The 13,862-nt window shown below is 41.9% G+C and overlaps 1 protein-coding gene across 4 annotated transcripts in view; it reads left to right on the plus strand.

Annotated features, from left to right (window-relative positions):
* The window catches only part of bbs7 (Bardet-Biedl syndrome 7), an 81,003-nt gene that overhangs the window by 8,368 nt on the left and 58,773 nt on the right, over positions 1–13,862 (plus strand). For all 4 annotated transcript variants that reach the window (XM_072584217.1, XM_072584218.1, XM_072584219.1 and 1 more), the window contains 4 exons: positions 174–349; positions 11,704–11,890; positions 12,924–12,996; positions 13,712–13,828. In XM_072584217.1, the coding sequence (XP_072440318.1) occupies positions 174–349; positions 11,704–11,890; positions 12,924–12,996; positions 13,712–13,828 (553 nt within the window). The remainder of the gene's footprint in view (positions 1–173; positions 350–11,703; positions 11,891–12,923; positions 12,997–13,711; positions 13,829–13,862) is intronic.

The raw sequence follows: 13,862 nt of genomic DNA on the forward strand, positions 1-13,862 counted from the left end.
TACCCTGTAATTTGATTGCTCTTGAAGGCCATATTTTCGAGTGTGTTTTCACTGTGGATAGTATCACTGAAATAACAATTTATAGTGTAAATTTTGTTTCAACTGTATTCTCAAATATATGCTAATATGGTTCAATGTAAGCTGCAAAAGTAATTTCTATTCTCGTTATGCAGCCAGTGTTCAAGACCTTGCCAGGACATAAAGTTTCCAGATTGGAGCTCGGAGGAGCCATTGGTACTCCACAGGAGAAAATCTTTATAAGTGTCGGTTCAGAAGTGCGAGGCTTCACTAAGAAGGGGAAGCAGTTCCTTTCATTTGAAACTAACCTAACCGAGATTATTCGAGCTATGTAAGTCATCTGAGTTGTCATTTTATTTATTCAGGAATAAGCCCTTCCTTCAGATTTGCTGCTTACTGTTTCACACAGCATTTCTCTGATCAGTGCCCAAGTGTTAATGGAAAATGTGCTTTTTCCCTCCACTGCAATACTTCAACCAAGAAAATCTCCACAATATGTTGCTTCTCAGGAAAGCAACTTGCCAGGTTTAGTTCAAATTTGTATTTTGGTAGAAGAGTAATAGAATATTTATCTTACAACCACGATTTGCTTGTGTACTTTCAAATGTAAATTTCTAATAAATGTATGTATTAAAAAATGCCCACTTATCGGTATTTCAGAGAAGTGTAATAGGGTAATGACGAGTAGGGCATTTCAACTTCTCCAGCATTACCTGTTTAGTCATAGTGTGAAAGTTTTAGAGGGAGCAGAACTCTTAAAAATGCATGCAGAAGAGCCTTTTAAGCCAGTGCCTCCTGACTTTGTAATGTTATGATGGTGTTTGTTGATAACTTTGCATATTTAGGCTCTACAGTCATCACAGGTTGTCGTTTAACACTGAATCAACACTTCCACCACAAAATCTGCAACTGTTAAGTCCAAGCTGAGTAAGTGTATGGAACATCTGCGACCTGACAGATGATACTGAGTTGCTTGTCTGTCAATCCTCAGCAGTAATGAGACCTGAATGGTATACATTAGGTCACAAGAAAAGGTAGAACAGTTTCCACCTTCACTATCTTTGATGTAACTTCAGCATCTTTTGGCACAATAAGGTCACCAACTTGGAGGTTCAGGAGCATGTTAACTCTCATCAGTATAGGCTCATTGCTAAGCCAACTAAGTCTGTGATGGATCAGCCATATTCATAAAATGGATGTAGTTGTATACCCAGACCTTCTGTGCAGCAAACTGACCAGCAGCTCCCAATCTCTTAGGCATCGATACCTCTGCTGCAAGGACACTTATAAGTGAGATATAGAATCTCTACAGTGCAGAAAGAGGCCATTTGGCCCACTGGATCTGCTCTGACCCTCCAAAAAGCACCCTATCCAAACCCATCCCCACACCCCAACTGTGTAATCCTGCATTTATCATGGCTAACCCACCTAAACTGCACATCCTTGGACATTACCAGGCAATTTAGCATAGCTCGAATTGAACCTGGGTCCCTGGTACTGTGGGGCAGCAGTGCTAAACACTGAGCCACCATGCTGCCTTCACATCATGAACAGGTTTGGAAAATTATTGGAATTCTGATCTTCGCATGGGGAAATCAAGACTACAAGGGCATAGAAGTCATGCTTCAGCTATACAAAGTCCTGTGACCACACTTGGAGAACTGAGTAATACTGGGCACAACACCCTCAGAAGGATATGTTGGCTTTGCAAGAACTGCAGTGTGGATTTTTAGTTTTATATCTAGACTCCAGAAGGAATGCATTCATGGGGGATATTATACAATCTAGGGTTGATTCCCTGAAATTTAGAAGATTTAAGGAATGCTTTTATTGAAGTTTACAAGATTTTTGGGGGATAGACATGAGACAGACACATTTCTTTTTCTGTTGGCTGAGGAGTTTAGGGTGAGGTCATGGTGGGTCGAGGGAAGGGAGAATTAATGAAAATTATCTAAAAGTTAGAGCCAGACCTTACAAACTTGAAATTACGAGACCATTCTATTCTTAGAATCCCTACAGTGCGGAAAGAGGCCATTTGACTATTGAGTCTGATCTACTCTCTGAACAGCATCCCACCCAGACCTAGCCCCACACCCTACTTCCTCATAACCCCACATTTACCAGGTCTAATCCAGCTAGCCTGCACATCCTGGACACTACAGGGCAAAGACATTGAGTCCTTAGCAGTGTGGTGTAAAGACTACAATCTTTCCATCAATTTTAGCAAAATGAAGGAGCTAGTCATTGACTTCAGGAAGCAGGGTGGATCTTATGCTCTGTCTGCATCAGTGGTGCTGAGGTGGAGATTAGATTAGATTAGATTCCCTACAGTGTGGAAACAAGCCCTTCGGCCCAACAAGTCCACACCGACCCTCTGAAGAGTAACCCACCCAGACCCATTTCCCTCTGATTGATGCACCTCACACTATGAACAATTTAGCATGGTCAATTCACCTGACCTACACATCTTTGGACTGTGGGAGGAAACCGGAGCACCCGGAGGAAACCCACGCGGACATGGGGAGAATGTGCAAACTCCACACAGACGGTCACCCAACACTGGAATTGAACCTGGGACCCTGGTGCTGTGAGGCAGTAATGTTAATCACTGAGCCACCGTGCCACCCTATGGTCAACAGCGTCAAGGTCCTGGGGGTGTCAATCACCAACAATCTGCCCTGATCCATCCAGGTTGACATGATAGTGAAGAAAGCACAACAACGCCTAACGAAGCAAAATACAGGCCCTTTAGCCCTCCAAGCCTATGTCCACCCAGATCCTCTATCTAAACCTGTTGCCTACTTTCTAAGGATCTGTATCTCTTTCCTCCATGCCCATTCATGTATCTTCTAGTTACATTTTAAATGACGCTTTCATGCCTGCCTCTACCACCTCTGCTGGCAACACATTCCAGACATCCACCACCCTCTACGGAAAGAGCTTTCCAGGCTTGGAACTTTCCACATCTCTTTAGGGGGCTAGGGAAATTTGGCACATCCATAAAGACTCTTACAAATCATTATAGATGCACAACAGAAAACATCCTATCTGGATGTATCACAGTTTGGTATGGCAACTGCTCTTCCCAAGACCACAGGAGGTTTTAAACTAATATGGCAAGGGGCTGGGAACCAGAAGAGAAGACTTTTAGACAGTGAGGTGGAAACTAGAAACTGTAAGGCTCATAAAGTTAGCATTGCCAAGGGGATGAGTAGGCAGAGAGCAGATGAATACAAAAGAACTGACGGCCTGAAGTGCATATACTTTTTAATGCAGTGAGTATAGTGGGTAAGGCAGATGAACTTAGGGCTTAGATTGGTGCCTGGGAATATGACGTTATTACGATCACAGAGACTTGGTTGAACAAAGGGCATGATTGGCAACTAAATGTTCCAGGATATAAACGCTTCAGACAGGACAGGGAGGGATGTAAAAAGGGGGAGGAGTTGCATTGCTAGTTAGGGATGATATCATGGCTATGCTAAAGGAGGACACTATGGAACACTTGAGCAGTGAGGCATAATGGGTAAAGCTGAGAAATAAGAAGGGTGCAGTTATGTTGTTAGGGCTATACGACAGGCCTCCCAACAGTGAGCATGGTAAACAGAATATGGAAAGATGTAGAGGCAACTGGATGGTGGTGATGGAAAATTTTAATTTTCCCAATATTGACTGGGATACACTTCGTGTCAGAGGCGTGGATGGCGAAGAATTTGTAAGGAGCATCTAGAAATGTTTTCTAGAGTAGTTTGAAAGGCTGAGGCACTTGGGGTTGTTTTCTTTGGAGAAAAGAAGGTTTAGGGGTGATTTGATAGAGGTGTACAAGATGATTAGGGGGTTAGATAGGGTTGACAGTGAGAACCTTTTTCCACATATGGAGTCAGCTATTACAAGGGGGCATAGCTTTAAATTAAGGGGGGGTAGATATAGGACTGATGTTAGGGGTAGGTTCTTCACTCAGCGAGTCGTAGGATCATGGAATGCCCTGCCAGTAGCAGTAGTGGACTCTCCCTCTTTATGGGTATTTAAGCGGGCATTGGATAGGTATATGGAGGATAGTGGGTTAGTGTAGGTTAGGTGGGCTTTGATCGGCGCAACATCGAGGGCCGAAGGGCCTGTACTGCGCTGTATTGTTCTATGTTCTATGTTCTATGTTCTATATCAATAGTCCAATGAAGGAAGGGGCCAATTTACACCTGGTGTTGGGGAATGAGCCAGGACAGGTGGTAGAAGTTGCAGTGGGAGATTTCTTTGGGAATAGTGACCACAATTCTGTAAGTTTTAGAATACTCGTAGACAAAGATGAGAGTGGTCCTAAGGGAAGAGCACTAAACTGGGCCAAGGCCAATTATAAATAAATTCTGCAGGAACTGGGAAATGTGGATTGGGAGCAGCTACTTAAAGGGAAGTCCACATTTGATATGTGGGAGGCTTTCAAAGATAGGTTGAAGATAGTGCAGGGTAGGCATGTCCCTTTGAAAACAAAGGGTAGGAAAGGCAAGACTGGTGAACCGTGGATGACAGGAGAAATCATACAACTAGCCAAGAGGAAAAAGGAAGCGTACATAAGGTACAGGCAGCTAAGAACAAATGGGCCTTGCAGGAATATCGGGAGAGTACAATCAATCTTAAACAAGGAATCAAGTGGGCTAAAAGGGGTCATGAAATAACTTTACTGAGCAGAATTGTGGAGAATCTCAAGGCCTTTTATTCGTATATAAGAAACAAGAAGGTAACAAGAGAAAGAGGTAGTCCACTAAAGGATAAGGAAGGAAGGTTGTGTGTTGAACCTGAGAAAATAGGTGACTCTGCATCAGTGTTCACTGAGGAGGGGGACATGATGAATGTTGAGATTAGGGATTGAAATTTGTTTACTCTGGATCACGTTCACATAAGGAGGGAAGATGTGTTGGGTAGGCTAATGGATATTAAGGTGGACAAATCTCTAGGACCAGATGGGATCTATCCCAGGTTGCTGAAGAAGGTGAGAGAAGAAATAGCTGGGTTCCTGACAGATATCTTTGTAGCATCCTTAAGCACAGGTGAAGTGCCGGAAGACTGGAGGGTTGCTAATATTGTTCCACCCCCCCCCCCCCCCCCCCGTACAAGAAGGGTAGTAGGGATATTCCAGGTAACTACAGACCAGTGAGCCTGACATCAGTGGTGGGAAAGTTGCTAGAGAGGTACTGAGGGATAAAATCTATTTATATTTGGAAAAGAATGGGCTTATTAGTGGTAGGCAACATGGTTTTGTGCAGGGTAGATCGTGCCTTTAATAGAGATTTTTGAGGAAGTGACCAAGTTGATAGATGAAGGAAGGGCTGTAGATGTCATATACATGGACTTTAGTAAGGCATTTGATAAGGTTCCCCATAGTAAACTAATAGAGAAAGTGAAGTCACATTTTGCAGGGTGTTCTAGCTAGGTGGATAAAGAACTGGTTAAGCAACAGGAGACAGAGTGGTAGTTGAAAGGAGTTTCTCAAAATGGAGAAAGGTGACCAGCGGTGTTCCACAAGGCTCAGTGCTGGGGCCACTGTTATTTGTGATATACATAAATAGTCTGGAAGTGGGCATTGTTGGTCTGATCAGTAAGTTTGCAGATGATACGAAGATTGGTGGAGTATTAGAAAGCATAGGGGACTGTCATAGTCATAGATAGAGTCATAGAGATATACAGCATGGAAACAGACCCTTCAGTCCAACCCGTCCATGCTGACCAGATATCCCAACCCAATCTAGTCCCACCTGCCAGCACCTGACCCATATCCCTCCAAACCCTTCCTATTCATATACCCATCCAAATGCCTCTTAAATGTTGCAATTGTACCAGCCGCCACGACTTCCTCTGGCGGCTCATTCCATACACGTACCACTCTCTGTGTGAAACAGTTGCCCCGTAGTTCTCTTTAATATCTTTCCCCTCTCACCCTGAACCTATGCCCTCTAGTTCTGGACACCCCGACCCCAGGGAAAAGACTTTGCCTATTTACCATATCCATGCTCCTCATAATTTTATAAACCTCTATAAGGTCACCCCTTAACCTCCGACGCTCCAGGGAAAACAGCCCCAGCCTGTTCAGCCTCTCCCTATAGCTCAAATCATCCAACCCTGGCAACATCCTTGTGAATGTTTTCTGAACACTTTCAAGTTTCACAACATCTTTCCGATAGGCAGGAGACCAGAATTGCATACAATATTCCAACAGTGGCCTAACCAGTGTCCTGTACAGCCGCAACATGACCTCCCAACTTCTGTACTCAATATTCTGACCAATAGAGGAAAGCATACCAAATGCCGCCTTCACTATCCTATCTACCTGCGACACCACTTTCAAGGAACAATGAACCTGCACTCCAAGTTCTCTTTGTTCAGCAACACTCCCTAGGACCTTACCATTAAGTGTATAAGTCCTGCAAAGATTTGCTTTCTCAAAATGCAGCACCTCGCATATATCTGAATTAAACTCCATCTGCCACTTCTCAGCCCATTGGACCACCTGGTCAAGATCCTGTTGTAATCTGAGGTAACCTTCTTCGCTGTCCACTATACCTCCAATTTTGGTGTCACCTGCAAACTTACTAACTCTACGTCTTCTGCTCACATGCAAATCATTTATGTAAATGACAAAAAAATAGAGGACCCAGCACCAATCCTTGTGGCACTCCACTGGTCACAGGCCTCCAGTCTGAAAAACAACCCTCCACTGCCACCCTCTGTCTTCTACCTTTGAGCCAGTTCTGTATCCAAATGGCTAATTCTCCCTGTATTCCATGAGATCTAACCTTGCTAATCAGTCTCCCATGGGGAACCTTGTCGAACGCCTTACTGAAGTCCATATAGGTCACATCTACTGCTCTGCCCTCATCAATCCTCTTTGTTACTTCTTCAAAAAACTCAAATCAAGTTTGTGAGACATGATTTCCCACGCACAAAGCCATGTTGACTATCCCAAATCAGTCCTTGCCTTTCCAAATACATGTACATCCTGTCCTTCAGGATTCCCTCCAACAACTTACCCACCACCGACGTCAGGCTTACTGGTCTATAGTTCCTTGGCTTGTCCTTACCACCCTTCTTAAACAGTGGCACCACGTTAGCCAACCTCCAGTCTTCCGGTACCTCACCTGTGACTATTGATGATACAAATATCTCAGCAAGAGGCCCAATAATCACTTCTCTAGCTTCCCACAGAATTCTAAGGAACATCTGATCAGGTCGCGGGGATTTATCTACCTTTTCCCGTTTCAAGACATCCAGCACTTCCTTCTCTGTAATATGGATATTTTGTAAGATGTCACCATCTATTTCCCTACAGTCTATATCATCCATATCCTTTTCCACAATAAATACTGATGCAAAATACTCATTTAGTATCTCCCCCATTTTCTGCAACGTGACACAAAGACTGTCTTGCTGATCTTTTAGGGGCCCTATTGTCTCCCTAGTTACCCTTTTGTCCTTCATGTATTTGTAAAAACTCTTTGGACTCTCCTTAATTCCATTTGCCAAAGCTATCTCATGTCCCCGTTTTGCCCTCCTGACTTCCCTCTTAAGTATACTCCTACTTTCTTTATACTCTTCTAAGGATTCACTCGATCTATCCTGTCTATACCTTACATATGCTTCCTTCTTTTTCTTAACCAAATCCCCAATTTCTTTAGTCATCCAGCATTCCCTATACCTACCAGCCTTCCCTTTCACCCGAACAGGAATATACTTTCTCTGGATTCTCGTTATTCATTTCTGAAAGCTTCCCATTTTTCAGTCGTCTTTTACCTTCGAACATCTGTCCCCAATCAGCTTTCGAAAATTCTTGCCTAATACCGCCAAGATTGGCCTTTCTCCAATTTAGAACTTCAACTTTTAGGTCTGGTCTATCCTTTTCCATCATTATTTTAAATCCAATAGAATTATGGTTGCTGGCCCCAAAGTGCTCCCCCAATGACACCTCAGTCACCTGCCCTGCCTTATTTCCCAAGAGTAGGTTAAGTTTTGCACCTTCTCTCGTAAGTACATCCACATGCTGAATCTGAAAATTGTCTTGTACACACTCTCCATCTCCAAATTCCTCTCCATCTAAACCTTTAACACTATAGCAGTCCCAGTCTATGTTTGGAAAGTTAAAATCCCCTACCATAACCACTCTATTATTCTTACAGATAGCTGAGATCTCCTTACAAGTTTGTTTCTCAATTTTACTCTGACTATTAGGGGGTCTATAATACAATTCCAATAATGTGATATTTGCTTTCTTATTTCTCAGTTCCACCCAAATAACTTCCCTGGATGTATTTCCGGGAATACCCTCCCTCAACACAGCTGTAATGCTATTACTACTCTCGAGGACCTCCTTTTTAAATTCCTGCTAACTCTCTGTAATCTCCCTTCAGAATCTCAACCTTTTCCCTTCCAATGTCATTGGTTCCAATGTGGACAATGACCTCTTCCTGGCCCCTCTCCCCCTTGAGAACCTTCTGCACCCTCTCTGAGACATCCTTGATCCTGGCACCAGGTAAGCAACACACCATTCCGCTTTTTCGCTGCTGGCCACAGAAATGTCTCTGTACCTCGGACTAGAGAATCCCCTAACACAATTGATCTCTTGAACCCAGCGTATCCCTCAATGCATTAGAACAAGTCTCAATACCAGAAACTTGGCTGTTCGTGCTACGTTCCCCTGAGAATCCATCACCCCCTACATTTTCCAAAACAGCATACTTGTTTGAAATGGGTATATCTGCAAAAGACTCCTGCATTAGCCGCCTATCTCTCTTACCTTTCGTGGAGTTAACCCTTCTATGTGACTGTATCTGAGACTTTCCCCCTTTCTATAACTGCCATCCATCACACAATGTTGCTGTTGTAAATTCCTCATTGCTTCTAACTTCCTCTCCAACCGATCCATTCGATCTGGTAAGATTTGTAGCTAACAGCATTTATGGCAGATATATTCCGCAGTAACCCTTAAACTCTTTTTAAACTCCCACATCCGACAAGAAGTACATATCACTCTATTAAAGGCCATTTTTGCTCCTTCACAATCTACAGACCCAGAAAATAACACCGTCTTATTCCTCTGCAAACACTGCACCAGGTTAAATTAATAGTTGTGACTTATATTTTAAGTTTAATCAAGAGACATATCTCCAAAAACATATAATCAAGAAAGAACCACTCTACTCACTACTCCCAATTCTCTGTAGGCCACACTTCAAAACAACGGTTAACTTATCTGATTCTGTGCTGTGAACTTCACCCAAACAGGTTCCTCCAAGATTAGTTGTGAATTTCGCTGTTTGTTAATTTTCCCAGATGCCCTCCGATGTCCAGTGATACATGAATTCAAACAACAAAGACAGTAAGTGTGCAGGTTTCTCTCTCTCTCGCTCTCTATCTCTCCTGCAATGGCCTCACCATGTGCTTCCTTTGTCTGCTCTGCTCCCGTTTAAAAATGCTGTTGTTTTGACTTTTTTTTTCCCAAAGTTTCAAAACAATGCAACAGCATATGAAACAGTATTTACTCCTCCTGGAATTCGAGGAAATCACCTCCAGCACCTAAAATGCCTCAAAAAAAAAAAGGATCAGCTGTTACAGCCAGAAATTGTCCCCATCCTCCATCTTGAATCAAAGAATACAGGAGAATATAGATAGACTGGAGAGTTGGACGGAGAAGTGGCAGATGGAGTTCAATCCAGGCAAATGTGAGGTGATGCATTTTGGAAGATCTAATACTAGAGCGAACTGTACTGTAAATGGAAGAGCCTTGGAAAAAGTTGATGAGCAGAGAGATCTGGGAGTTCAGATCCATTGTAACCTGAAAGTGGCCGCATAGGCGGATGGAGTGGTCAAGAAGGCATATGGTATGCTTGCCTTCATCGGTTGTGGTATTGAGTAATAAGAGCTGGCAGGTCATGTTAAAATTGTACATTACTTTGGTTCGGCCACATTTAGAATACTGTGTACAGTTCTGGTCACCTCATTACCAAAAGGATGTGGATACTTTGGAGAGGGTGCAGAGAAGGTTTATGAGGATGTTGCCTGGTATGCAAGGTTGTAGCTATGAAGAGAGGTTAGGATTGTTTTCATTCGAAAAATAGAGATTGAGCAGGGATGTGATTGAAATCTACAAAATCATGAAGGGTATAGACGGGGTGGATAGAGATAAGCTTTTTCCTAGGTAAGGAATTCAATAATGAGAGGTCACGTGCTCAAGGTGAGAGGTGAAAGGTTTAAGGGGGATACATGCGGCAAGTACTTTATACAGAGGGTGGTAGGTGCCTGGAACAAGTTGCCAGCAGAGGTGGTAGAGGCAGGCACGGTAGTTTCATTTAAGGTGCGTTTAGGTAGATGCATGAGTAGGTGGGGAGCAGAGGGATACAGATCTTTAGGAATTGGGCAATAGATTTACACAGTGGATTTGGATCAGCACAGGCTTGGAGGGCTGAAGGGCCTGTTCCTGGGCTGTATATTTTCTTCTTTGAAACTATAGAGAGTTGTGAACACAGCCCAGTCCATCACGCAAACCAGCCTCCGTCCATTGACTTCATCTGTACTTCCTGCTGAATCAGGAAAGCAACCAACATAATCAAAGACCCCTCCCACACTGGATATACCCTCTTCCACTCTCGTCCACCCTCTCCCATTGGGCAGATTTATAAAAGGTTGAAAACACTTATGAACAGATTCAAGAACAGCTTTTTCCTTGCAGGTTTCAGACTTTTGAATGGACTTCTTAAATGTTACTGTTGATCTCTCTCTGCACCTTCTTGGCAGTTGTAACCCTGTATCCTGTATACTGTTCTGTTACTCTGATGCACTTGTGTAGTACAATTTGCCTGTAAAGCACATAAGACAATACTTTTCACTGTACCTCAGTACACATGACAGTAATAAATCAAATCAATGTAGTATGGCCAATCCACCTAACCTGCATATCTTTGGACTGTGGGAGGAAACCAGAACACCCACTGGAATTCCACATAAACACGGGGAGAACATGCAAACCCCACACAGACAGTCGCCTGAGGATGGAATCGAACTCAGGTCCCTGCTTCTGCCCCATATGGTGACATTGACCTGACAACTGGAAGACCGTCACTGATAGTTGTGACTGGTGGACAATATTTTGAGGGAAATTGGATGAAGAAGTAGAAATTGAAAAATCAACTGTAGTGATTGTTACAAGGTCAGCCAGGTGGACTTCTTACAATATGAGCTTCTTGACTGGGGCTGTTAATCTGGTCCAATCAGGAAGCCCTGGCTGACATATTAAAAATAGGAGTATCAAACATCCTGTCGCTCTGAGGAAACTGGATCAAGGACTTTCCACATGTAAGTAAAGGGTGACTTAGTGACGGGATACCAGCATCCCAAGTTAATTCAAACCAACTAAGGAAAAGGCTCAGAGAAGCAGACCAGCAAACTCTTCAGCATCTTTGCCAAGCAAATGCAGTACAAACTTCCATGTGGGGATCAAGTACCACTCCAATTGATGCTGAACACAGTTTGCGCTGTGGTGGTCAACACTATCGTCTGGCCAGTCAAAAGGCTGCCAGTTTGCAGCATAATATGATGTTTTCTCTAATTATTTCCATTGAAAATGTACTTGTGAGTTTTTGAATAGCCTTTTCACTTACATCATATATATTCAGAAAATTCTCACTGAATATTGATTCCTTATAGGTACGTGTCTGGTGCAGACCTTTTCTTGTGTGCAAACTATATCTATAATCACTACTGTGACTGTAAAGATCAGGACTATTACCTTTCCAGTGACAAGATCAATGATATAATCTGCTTACCAGTGGAAAAAATTGGTCACATTACACCAATACTAGCCTGCCAAGATCGCGTGCTCAGAGTTTTGAAGGTAAAGCAACAGATTTGTTATTGTATACTTTTTGACTATTTACCAACAAATTACATTTGGGAAGATCATTGGTTTTGATGTGAAACATATTGCATAAATTTAGAAAAAAAAATTGAGGCGACTAGTTGGGAAAATATAATGAGTTAAGTTCTGATATTGTTTAACTATTGATTGTAAATGATGACCAATTGTTTAGCATGCCTTTGTGAATGAGAGGCTCTTTATGTCTGCTATATTGAGAGATCTGTAGTTCTGGGCGCAGCAGGATATTCTCACAGATCTTCCCTCTGTCAATGAACACAGAATGATAAACGAGATAGAGATGGACAGTCAAATTTAACATGGAAAACGGAGAACTAGGCTTTGAAGAAACAAGTTAAGATATGATTTGTTTGTCAATTAATGAGTTAGTAATGAGAGTGTAAATAGTGTGAAATATAATGGATTCATAATTGGATATGGCCAAAAGAGCTTCATGGATTCATTGCTATTGAGCTGCAGAGAGAGAGAGAGAAATTATGTTCCAGTATATGAACAGGCTGTCTGAGCTGAGTAAAATAAGATTGTTAATGTAGAAATGAGTGACACTATTGTTGTAGAAATTTGGTTTAAAGACTTTTACATAACGCTATAGTTTAAAGTAAGTGATAGGATCTTAGCTTGGATGTGGATGAATAATGAATAAGTCATAATGGGAAAAATAGCTGGAGTAACCCTGAATATTTGAGTTGAGGAAGAAGTTGGAAAATAGCAAAAGGTTTGTTTGTAGGATTAGTTTTAGGTTACTTAAAAAAAAATCATGTTCAGAGATGATGGGTTGAATGGCCTTGTGATGTAAACCTTAATGGCCCAGTGATTCATTTAAGTATCTTCCAGTAATAGGTTTTTAATCTCTTTGCCTCTTAAACATTGGCATATTAATTTTTTTTTAATTGGTCAGTGGAAATATAAGTTGGTGCATTTCTGACATTTAAAGTTGTCTCTGTTTATATCATGTTTAGCATATTTGACAGCTTTGCTGTGTTTTAACCAGGGATCTGATCTGTCGTACGAAGTGGAGGTTCCTGGAGCACCTAAAGTCCTAACATTACACAATGGAAATGGAGGCAAGTATGAAGTTGGTGTTGTATGTAGGATTATTACTGTGATTTATTTAACAACAATTGGTCGTACATTGAAAGATCAACTATGATCCGGAGTAAAATGATCATTTCCAAAACACTTCATGTTGCAGGAAATGATGGCAGCTTGTTTTCATGCAAATTCAGTGTATGGTGCTGCTACAGCACCATCTTCATCATTCACATTTTATTATCAAAATCCTTTTGCTTTGCTAACAAGAGAGGACAGGCAAAACCATGATCTTAGCCATAATATTTCCCTACAGCACATTCAACTAAGTAATGCTGTAAGGAAGCAACTTGCATTTGTGTAATTTCCAGTATTGAATGTTACTAAATACAGAATTCCCAAATTCATGCTGGCAATAAAGCAATGTGAATACCGTGTGGGCGCAAATGATTTGTCTTCCTGTTGCTTTAGTTACCATTTAATCTTCAAGTAAAGTGATAAATATCAGCAGTAAACTGTTTTTCTGAAGAAAATAGGGGGGAAAAATCAAATTGGCAAGCAATGATAAGTCCTTGTAGTAGCATGATCATTGCTCACCTCATCTTGTTTGACCAGAATAGTTGACATGCACTTTTTTCCAACAGCATCTCTTTTGATTGTTTCATTGAAAAGACATGTTTTATTTGTAGATATTGTGATCTAGTGTAAGGTCAGTTAATTGCAATTTGTCTAATTATTCAATATGCTTAGGGGACATGGGAGAAGACCTACTGTATGGAACATGTGATGGGAAGTTAGGACTGGTCCAGATCACAAAAAGCTCTCCACTGCATCGCTGGGAAATCTCCAATGAGAAAAAGAGGGGAGGCAAGGACTGCTTTGTATTGTCAAATAACTTTGA

This window comes from Chiloscyllium punctatum, chromosome 14 (genome assembly GCF_047496795.1).
Source record: "Chiloscyllium punctatum isolate Juve2018m chromosome 14, sChiPun1.3, whole genome shotgun sequence".
In the NCBI taxonomy this organism is placed as follows: Eukaryota; Metazoa; Chordata; class Chondrichthyes; order Orectolobiformes; family Hemiscylliidae; genus Chiloscyllium; species Chiloscyllium punctatum.